Raw genomic sequence first — 11,210 nt, forward strand, 5'->3', positions numbered from 1 at the left:
CCTGGGTTCTCAGCTCTCTGCAGGTAGGCTTTGACTCCTGATGGCAGCGAGCCAGCTCTAGCTTGTATCAACATTGTAAAAATGATTTTGAAAATTAATTGTTCAAAACATATTTCTAGTTTGCTAGGCAACGTGTTTACTTATTAATTTATTAATATAAAATTATATTTCTTCTCTTTCCTATTTTTCTGGGGTTCGTATTGTATTTCTAAGAAGATGCTTCACTTCAAATTTAGCCTTTGATAATATTTAATTTCTTAATTCTACAAATTTGACCCAATCATTTCCAGGTAGTGTCTGAGAATTTTTTATTACTGATACCCCTTTTATTAGTAATTTTTTCTTGATAACAGCACACCTAAGAAAAATGATTAAAATATTTCATTCTTCTTCCTATAGATTCCATATCGTTGTTTATCTGTAGAGTGATAGGTGAAAGTGGACTTCATTAACCTTTAAAACAAGTATTATCTACAATTGCACAAAAAATTTCTTATAACACTCTGTTGCTTACACATTCTTTTTGTTTGTTTGTTTTGACCATTTTTTGGCAGTGTTAGAATTATTGTTTTTTTTCTCTTATTAGACATGTTATTTGTGATGATTTTTCCCATTAGTTTTGGAATTTATGGTGTCTTCCACATTCAGGGAGTTTTTAACCTTATGAACTGATGACCCACGGATCTATTTCTGACTAAGGAGACTGCTACAACCAATACACTTTGATGTTTGGATTTGTTCAAACTTTACTCTATAAACCCTTTCACTCCCCTCTTTAGATTTTTCTCTTAAATTTACTACTAGTTGTTTTCTTTCTGAGTTTAATTAAAATTTTAAGTTCAGTCAATAACTACTTTTATTTATGTGTATAGATATTTTTAAAAAGTTCCCAATTATAGCTGGCTTACAAAGGCAATAAAATGATTGCAAAAGCAAGTTAGTCACTAATACCAACTTCAACCATTTGTGTACATGTATGATATGTTCTTATAGGCTGTATCACTTTTCCTTATTATGTATTGATTATTTATTTTTTTATTATACATGTTTGGGTGTTTTGTTTCCATGTGTTTCCACTGGGTACATGCTTGGTGCCTGAAGAGGGTAGATTAAACAAATGGTTGTGGCTGTCATGTGGGTGCGTGGAATTGAATCTGGGTGATCTGTAAGACTGATCAGTGCCCTTACCTGCTGAATCTCTCTATTTATTCTTTAAAGTCTCTTGATAGCTTTCTAATTTCATGATAATTATCATATAAGAATGAATGTTTTTCACAAGAATAAAATTTTCTTGAGGAGGTAAGAAGCAGATAATAGCTTCCTTAAGAACTGAGGCTCTTTTTTTCTTTTTTAAATTTCACAACTGTTATGTGCAATGCTCAGAGTTTATACTTCCAGTCAGGCATGATGATATACACTGTAATCTCAGCACTTGGCAGGTAAAAGTGGAAACATCCGAAGTTCAGGCCTGTTTGCTCCTTCATAGTGGAGTTGAGTCCATTCTGAGCTACATGCCAACCTGCCTCCAAACAAATAAGTGTATAGGAAAAAATACCAAAACTAATAAAACACTATATTTTTGGGTTTGATTCTGAAAGAAAAATAGAACCATACCATGCTGTCTTGCAACACAGACTGGCATCATCTGGTGCACTTCTGCTCCAATTCTCCATTATTGTGTCAGAAGCTGTGCACATATACACCTTAAAATATTTTTAATGTATATGTATGGCTGTTTTGCCTACATATTTGTCTGAGTATCATTTTTTGTCTTAAACCTGCAGAGTCCAGAGTGGGGTGAAAAATCCCTTGGACTGGAGTTAATCTCCATTGCAGACCACAGTATGCATGCTGGAAATTGAACCCAAGTCTTCTGCAAGAGTAGTAAGTGCTCTCAGCTGTTGAGTTATTTTTCTATTCTCCCTTCACCTTTTTTTTGTAGGACGATCTCATGTGAGCTGTGCTGGTTTTGAACTCAGTATGGAGTTGGTTTTGACTCCCTGCCTCCACTCCTCCAGTGATAGGGTGACAGGCATGCATTACCACAACATGTCTGTACACTCTGTGAAACTAACCAAGCCTACTAACCGAGCTATGTACCTGACCACTGCATGTTCCTTTGTCCCAAACATCTGACTGCCTTAGAAGTCTTGAGTAACCTTCTATGGTCATCTTAATTGCAAACCACACTAACACAATCTTATTCTAAGTTATACATTGAGATATGTATTTGGGTTCTCCCATATGCATTTGTAAATTCCAGGCTCCCAAAGACTTCACTGTTCATATCTCCAGAGAGAAAGTGACAAAGCACATGGGAAGCTATCATTTGATTTCAGTTTCCCAAATGCTGAAAGGATAGAGAAAAGTGGCAAAATAGAAAAAATCAGAATAAAAAGGCCAAAAAAATTTTTTGTTTTCAGTGAAGAATATGGTGGGATTTCTTTCCAGTCTTCCAACTCCCAATATACCCAATGTCAGGAACAGCATCTCTTACACTTCAACTAAGTAACCAGTTCCTACAATGTAGAAAGGAAAAAGAAGCAGCCAAGAAAGCAATGCACAATCGCCACAAATCCAAACACTCTCTCATTTCTCTGACATCATTTTCTTTATGCCTTAAGTGTTTGTACTGTAAAGAGAGCATATTGAGTGCATTCTCTCACAGGCCACTGTTTTCCCTTTTCTCTCCCGTTCCTAAGTATCCTCTGTGTTTGCAGCTTTGGCCCGTATCATCCACGGTATCTACCCACCTGCATCAGGAAGAGCTCTGGGAACCTGGGACCAACATTATGAATTTTTTTCTCTTTAATGTCCTGCATATGTGCTTCATCGTTGTACACAAGACCCTCCTGTCTGGTAGTCACTACCCTCAATTAGAGTATTCTTTGTTGTCCTTCTTTTAAAGTGGCCAAGGTCAATCTGGCATGAAGAAACATGAGCTTCCCTTCTACAAGAGAGATATCCTTGGTCTTATTTTTAATCATAGAGATGAAAAGTCTCCTCAAAAGTTTTCCCTGAATATCCCTGCCAAGCCTTCCCTACCTCATGGTTACCCCCTTACATATCACTTTATTTGCCATGTATTGTGGAGTGGCAGCTTTATCTTTGACACTCATAGTGCCCATCACACACAGCGGCAGATACACTTCACTGGTTCAGTAATCTGCAGTCTGATTGGATGTTTGAGGCTGCATTGTAAACACTTCCTGGAACAGAAAAGATCCTCCATGGCTGATGAGATGGCTCTGTAAATCAATAGTTTTATGGCCATTTGTGAGGATCTGAGTTCAATGCCCCAAACACACGTGAATGAAGGAAAAAGCAAACTCAGGTTTTCTTCTGACTTCTACTCATGAGCCATGGCATGTGCACCCCAAAATATATAAAATCTGTAATTAAACAGAAAGTTTTGTCTGTAATTCTATTGCATGAGGAAGTGGGTTGGATGGTATAGAAGGCCCACTGTGCTCAGGACAGATCTTGAGGTATAGTGAAGGCTGAGTGAAAGGTATCTCTTGTTCATCTTAACCTCCTGCCTGGAGTATACACAGCCCTCATGATACAGAAGTAAAAAGCCAGATGAACAACAGATAGGACAGTAAAATGCCTATTTTCAGGAGGAAGGGAAAGCCTTCAACAACAGTTTCATTGTCACAGGCCATCCTGATGAGGGCTGGCATCTCACAGAGAAAGTCGTCTACCCTGCAATACCCACAAGGAAGCAACCACAAGGTCATTGGAGACAAAATAAATATTTGGCCACATCATATTCCAAGCAAGAGACACTAACATTATCCAGAGCCTTGGGCTCGTGAAGATGATGCAGTGCAAGTGTTTGCTGACAGCCAGAAAGCAGTCATAGGCCATGACAGCCAGCAGCAGGCACTCCACACCCCACATGGTTCAGGAAAAGACCGGCTGCAGAGCACAGCCCACGTAGCTGATGGTTTTGTCTGGCCCGCTGAGGTTATAAAGCAGCTGTGGGATGGAGCTACTGGTGAAGCTGAGGTCCAGGATGGATGGGTGTGTGAGGAAGAAGTACATGGGGGTGTGCAGGTGCGGGTCCAGTCTAGACACCAGGATGATGGTGCTATTGTCCCTCAGGGTCAGGAGGTAGGTGGGCAGGATGACGGAGAATAGGACCAAAGACAGCTGGGGCTGGTCAGAGAAGCCTATTTGGATGAAAACAAACGGTGAAGGTGCTATTGTTGGTTTCACTCATCTCTCCTTCACACAAAGAAGATGGAAAAATGAATAAAGAAATAATAAGTAAATTCAGCATTACTAATAATACTTTAATTTCTTGTAGAAATGACCTATTTGTGCATAATTTGCTGGGTCACTTATAGAATTGGATACAATACTTCTCACTAGACAATAAGGAATCTGGAAAAACGACAATACAAAACCTAAAAATAAGTTTCCAGTGAATAAAAATGTTGGCCAAAATTAAAAGTAAAACATATTATGAAGAAAAAGGGAAGGCTAAGCCTGCAAATAATAAATTTGGACAGTATTCTGAAGTAAGGACTTTGCCTATGTGTTTCGGACAAAGTCTCACATTGTTCAGGAATATACTATGTATTCACGATTGACTTCAAATTCATGGAAAACTATCTGCTCCTGAAATATCTTTTAAATATGAAACCACATTTTGAAATATGAGGAAATAAATATACTTGTAATTCTTTAGGACAAGCTACTATTATTGTGAAAGCTAAAGACACCCCATTTTATGCCAGGCGTCCATCTTGGTGCCCAGTAGTTATTTGCTTCTGACCCTGGTCCATGGGAAATAAGATCCCAGTAACCCTGACTCAGAGACCTCCACACAAAAATGCACAGCTGTGACTACTGAACTTGTTAGGATATGACTAAGTGCTTTTTGTCTTCTTTAACTTGATTATTAGAATATCCCCAAAATCACTTGGGAGTCACTTCACTTGGTAGAACAAGACTGTTTTGCTTTCATGCACAGTGAAGATATTTCAGTTTCCCCTTTAGAAGTCCTTCCTTCACCTCATTTCTCAGGAAAAACTCAAATGTTCATTGCTTAGTATATAAATGATGTAAATATTACACCGAAGTTATTGACCGACTTTGGAATTTTAATTTAAACACAGAAGGAAAAGAACTAGTAGTAAAATTAACAGAGGATATATAGTAAGAAAAGGGGAGTGAAAGATTTTCTAAGGCTATTTTTACAGAGTGACATTTGAACTAATCCAAACATCACATGTGTAGTGGTTGTAGTGGTCTGCTCATAGGTGGTAACAGATCAATGGTCATCAGTTTATAAGGTTAAAAATCCATTGGATGTGGAAGAAACCATAAAATCCAGGACTAGTGGGAAGAAACAGCATGAATAACATGTCTAATAAGAATGTGTAAGCAACAAATAAATACAAGAAAATGCTTTATTGTTAAATTGTAAAAGTATTCATATCAAAGATAATGAAACCTACTTTTCACCTATTCAGAAATAATTAACAATAAGGAATGTACAGGAAGTATATGATATAATAATCACCTTTCTTGAGTCTACCATGAATCGTAAAAAATGTCTCATGGAAAAGGGCATCAGTACTAAAAATTGTTCTGTATGACATGTAAAGACTTACCTAGAATTGACTGGCTGAAATTTTTACCATTAACCCAGTAAATACTACAAAAGGCCAAATTTTTAGTGAAGTTCTTAAATAGCTCAATATTGTTTTAGGTATAAGGACAAAAGAAAAACACCAACAATTGTATTAATAGATTATAAATTAAATGTTATCTAAAAACCCCAGGATATCATTTATTTGCAAAATTATTTCAATGGTTCAGTTTTTAAAATTTTGATATGATATTACTACATGTAGAGAAACAGGACAGATACAAGTATACAGAGAATAGGTAACAGATTCATTCATCTTTCTCTTTTAATTTAAAACTATAGTGTCTTTAGATTAATGGAAACAATTCTTGCAGCAGGTAAAGTTTGCAGTTTGCTATTATCTGACTTCTTGTCCAAGATGAGACACAGAGAACTATTTTTTTTTCATTTCAACATCAAATTAAGCTGTTGCTTTCATAAACATGACACTCTTACATCAGTGACTGAACACTTGGATGTATTTGATGTGTGCTGAACATTTGGAGATTGTCTTTTGGAATATGTGACACAAGGAAAAACATAGAATACATAATTTATTGAAATGCCATATTTATGATATTTCTAATTTCTACATTTTTCAGCTTATTCCTATGCTTCTGTGCAAATGTGCATTTTAAAAATGTGTAATGGAATGTGATTTTACAAACTTAGCAACTTCAATTATGCAAAATATATTTTGAATATTCATACTGACCTCTTTTGACTTCTATTCTGCAGTGCAAACATGAGTTTTAATATAATAATCTCTTTTGTATGTAATGTGTTTATTAATTGTTGAAAAGGGCAGGCTTTCCCATAGGTGTTCTGAAAGAGTGCCTTTGAGGTCAAATCTCCCACAGGAATCCAGAGCATTTAAGACTTTAAAGGTCTTGCATAGGAGCAAAATGATATTTCTTTTTCACCCAAGTTTTCAATGTTTAATGAGATTTATTTTTTGAGGCAAAAGATCAACTACTGTACAAATTCCAATTGGGCTAAAGGTTTCCAAAATATCCTGTGAATTGGAGGTTTTACAAGCCAGGATTTCTTTTTGGATACAAAGATAAAAGAGTTTGATTCCCTGGATATTAATACTGAGTACTTAAAAGTTATTCCTGGAAGCAAAGGTTTGACTTTCTACATGTTATCTCTAGGTTTGTTATTGTTATATTTTTGGGCAGGGTAATTTTCTGTTTTTACTTAGAATTCCATTTTTTTTGAGGAGAAATCCTAGGGAAGTGAGATGTGTATCTCTATTATACAGTTGATTATGATGTGATTAATTTATTTTAGAGTTAAATTTATAAATATACAGGCAATTCACATATCTACTTATCTAGAGAAAAAGGTCATCATGATCGTCTTACTAAAAAGCTCAGTTTGATGAAGGACAGAATTCTTGGTCACACACACACACACACACACACACACACACACACACATCTACTTAACTGACAAAGGACCTTGGTAGTCAAGAAATTAATGATGTAAAGCTGAATTCTCTGATGAACTTGCTACTGATCTTGTGGAGGAGACTGGATAGCTGTGGTGCTCTGCTGATGCAGGTAAGTATTGGGATTATTGGGTAAGTGCATAGTTCTTCCTGTAACCCATACTCTTGAATTGAATCAAATCCTGGCTAGATGCACATTCCAGCTATTGCTTTAAAATATATCTGCAAGGTCAATGTTTGTGAATGCTATCCATTGGTTTTCTCTAGCATGGAACCCTTCTCATAGGAGCAAGGGACTGGGGTTCTCCCCATTCCAGGGAACAAGATTGCCAAAAATATTCCATTTCTTAGTATTTTTAGAATATATTCTGATTTAAAAATTAATTCTGGTTTAATTTATTAATTACAGAAGTGCAATGTTATAAGTCGACACATGTGTACAAGGCATACAGTGTGTATGGGTAAACGTCAGGTTGGTGGACAATTTTAATACTGATTTCAAATGACACTTATAAAGACTCTTATTATTAAAAGATGTGGTTTCTTTAGAGGATGAGAAACCATACTAAATGTTTCCCAACTTATTGCACAAAAGCAAAAGTTCTGCTCTAACTGTAATGAAGAGAAAGGAAAATTTACAAAGTTCACAGCATTTAACAATCACTTTAGCATATGTAAGGTTTCAGCAGACACTGACTAATACTTCTAATGATGAGAAACCGAGACAGGGCAGGTCTTTGTGGCCCATCCTCTGTCTCAACACTCAGGATGGTCAGGATGAATCTGAGCTATTGAACAAGATGAGTGAGACCTAGCCTCAATAGCTAGTTACTAAGGGTGTCACTCAGAGTCACAGTGCTTGCCAAAGCTAGCCATTTGATTCCAGTAACACACAGGCACAGGCACAGGCACAGGCACATTTCCATGCACCATAGGAATCAGTATTTAATGCACAATTTCTCAGTGACTACTGCCTCAGGCCTCAAAATACTTAAAACTAGGGCTAATCGAGGAGAAAACAGAAACTGTGGATCAACTAGCATTTTCTTGACTTAAGAATAGTGGGGGAAGTTCAGGTTAACTGAAGCATTTATCTAAAAGGTAGTGACAGCTTCCAATATTGCAATATTAATTTCAGCTTAATACTCTGACATAAATCATATTTTGAGAGTTTGAAAAATATTGCCTACTCCTCTGCTACTTTAAAGTAGACTACTTGCTTTATGTAACAGATAATAATATATTTTATTGTACTAAAATTCTTAGTATAAACTCACATGTTTTCTTGAATTATCTAATTCTCATGGAGACATACTACATACTGTTAATTTATATCCTCTTCATTTTTATATTGCATAATGATCTCAGTATTTACGTCATTTCCTTTAAACATTTCATATTTTTTCATTTCCTAAGAGTCTCCAGTTAATACTTTGTTCACACAGATAACAGAAAAAGACCCAACTACAGTCTTGCATCAAAAAAGATTAGTACCAGGTCTAGAATATTTGCTGAGAATTACATAATTGTTAGCCTTATGATTATTTAAATTTTGTTTTGTGATCTCAAAAATGATTATTTTTATTTTCTCAGTTATAACTTATAAATAATGTTGCTATCACATGCTGCAAGCAGGGTACTGCTAGTGGTGATTTGTCACTTCAGCCTGTCTCAGTTCTAAAAGCCATGCTAGAACTTCTATAGTTATAGATATTAACCATTCTCGGGTATCTGATAGAGTTAAAGATTATTTTAGTCTCATAACGTACCCAAGCTAATTAACCTTGAGAAATCATGGTAATTTAGATGACTTTCAAGCGGTAATAGTTGTACACAGGTTACATGTGAGAGAAAGCATCTCTTTAAAGCAAACAGAATGGATGGCAGTGACAATCTTTTGGTAAGGCAGGAGAGAAGAAGAAAGTGAGAGATTCAAGAAGAGGCAACATAGAGGCAGATCTAGATGTTCCTCTCTGTGCATCTCTATGTGGATGCAGGATGTTATAAATATTTTATAAAGGATGGAATTGTACAGAGTGATCTGACTCATGTTGGTGGGCAAATTATATCATATCAGTTGGGAAAAGTTAAAGTCTGTATAGGCACTGACAAAAAAAAAAAAAAAAAAAAAAAAAAAAAAAAAAAAAAAAAAAGAGAGACGGAATACACATCCATGTAGAAACAATATGGGCAGAGAATTCAAATTTGTTTCAAAGCTGAGTTTATAAGGCATGGATTTAGACAGCAAATTATTGCATTAATGCATATGGCTCAACAGATTAATCAAATTAAAATATTAAAAATATAAAGGACAAACCTATATATGTTATATATATGCTTAATATACAAAGTAGAAGGGAGAGTGCCCTAAAGCTATTCAGGAAACTATTCAATGTAACAGTTATCATTTTCATCTCCTAGCCAGTTCTAACAAGACCATGCCCATTCCAGATTGAATCTGCTTGGAAGGTGAAATCTAAGCCATGGAGAAAGTAAACCACAGTTGTGGGACAGACTTCACATTGGTTGGTCTTTTCCAGAATGGACACAAAGACACCTTCCTCTTCACAGTCATCACCATCCTCTTTGCAGTGGCTCTCATAGGCAACATCACACTGGTCCATCTCATCAGGATGGACCGAACACTGCACACCCCCATGTACTTCCTCCTCAGCCAGCTCTCCATCATCGACATGATGTACATCTCCACCACTGTGCCCAAGATGGCAGCCAACTTCCTGTCAGACAGCAAGACCATTTCCTTTCTGGGATGTGTAATCCAAGCCTTTGTGTTTATGACCTTGGGTACCTCTGAAACTCTCCTGCTGGGCTTCATGTCCTATGACAGGTACATAGCCATCTGCCGGCCCTTGCACTACCCTGTGCTCATGAGCAGGAAGATCTGCTGCTCCATGGTCGCCAGTGTCTGGAGCAGCGGTTCTGTTAATTCTTTAGTGCACACAGTGTACGTATTTCAACTTCCGTTCTGTGGATCTAGGGTTGTCAACCACTTTTTCTGTGAGGTTCCATCTCTCCTACCACTGGTGTGTGAAGACACATCCCAATATGAGCATATGATTGTTATAAGTGTTTTTGTTTTTGGTCTGATCCCCTTCCTGGCCATCCTAGCTTCCTATGCTTGGGTGTTGGTGGTTGTATTCCAGATGGGTTCAGGGAAGGGACAGAGTAGAGCTGTGTCTACCTGCTCCTCACATCTGACTGTGGCCAGCCTGTTCTATATTACTCTGTTTTCCACCTACACCCAGCCACACTCCTTGCATTCTCCTGGAAGGGACAAGGTGGTGGCTGTGCTCTACTCTATCATCACCCCTGTTCTGAACCCGTTTATCTACAGCCTGAGGAATAAGGATGTCATGGGGGCCCTGAGGAGACAAATGGGGTAATGCATATAGAAAATGGGACATTGTGTTACTGTGTGAAATAGCCTGATCTAAAGTGTGATCTTGGCTACGTCCTGGGATGCTTTCAGGATTGATATTCTGGTGAAAGCTCATCACCTTTTCTCACTGACTGAACAAGAGCATGAACCTTTGCCCACAGTCTCTCACTGAGTTGATGGTTGCATTTGAATGTTGGCTCTGAAGGAGAAGAAGCACTTTGTCCCTCGCCCTGGAGCTTCTGGCTGCCTGTCAACCTGGGTGGTCTTTCCACAGAACCTTCTGCCCACAGAAAGAATGTTCTTTCCACAGAACATATCAAGGCACAATGGCTGCTCAGATGTGTGAATCCGTACAGTTGCCTTCTCTACACTTACCTACCTCTAGCTCTAAATGCTTTTCCTGAAGTTAATGAGTACAGCTGTACCTGTGCAGATATTTTACATAAACTGAAACATTTCATTGGTTTTCCTTTGTAGGCCAAAAGTTGCATAAGGGCGTATGTCTGTTTTTATAATTTGACATATTTTAAAAACGATTCCGAAAGAAATAGAGAGGGAGCCAGTTTAATACTTGCTTTGGTGCTCGTGTGACTATTACCACTTTAATAAGATTCCCAAGCTCTTGAACGGTTTTGCGATCCCTTAGGAAGAACAACAATATTACACAAGCAGACACCTCAGAGATTGCAGGGACTAAATCACTAACCAACTAGTAC

General features: G+C 37.3%; 1 protein-coding gene across 1 annotated transcript; it reads left to right on the top strand.

Annotated features, from left to right (window-relative positions):
- Nucleotides 1-9,577: 9,577 nt before the first annotated feature.
- LOC308426216 (olfactory receptor 2AK2-like) lies at nt 9,578-10,498 on the top strand (the record flags this gene model as incomplete). The annotated part of the gene is made up of 1 exon (XM_080923982.1): nt 9,578-10,498. One exon carries the CDS (start codon nt 9,578-9,580, stop codon nt 10,496-10,498), a length of 921 nt encoding a protein of 306 aa, XP_080780108.1.
- Between the last annotated feature and the right edge of the window lie 712 nt (nt 10,499-11,210).

The sequence above is a fragment of the Micromys minutus genome, assembly GCF_963924665.1.
Source record: "Micromys minutus genome assembly, chromosome: 10".
NCBI classification, from domain to species: Eukaryota; Metazoa; Chordata; class Mammalia; order Rodentia; family Muridae; genus Micromys; species Micromys minutus.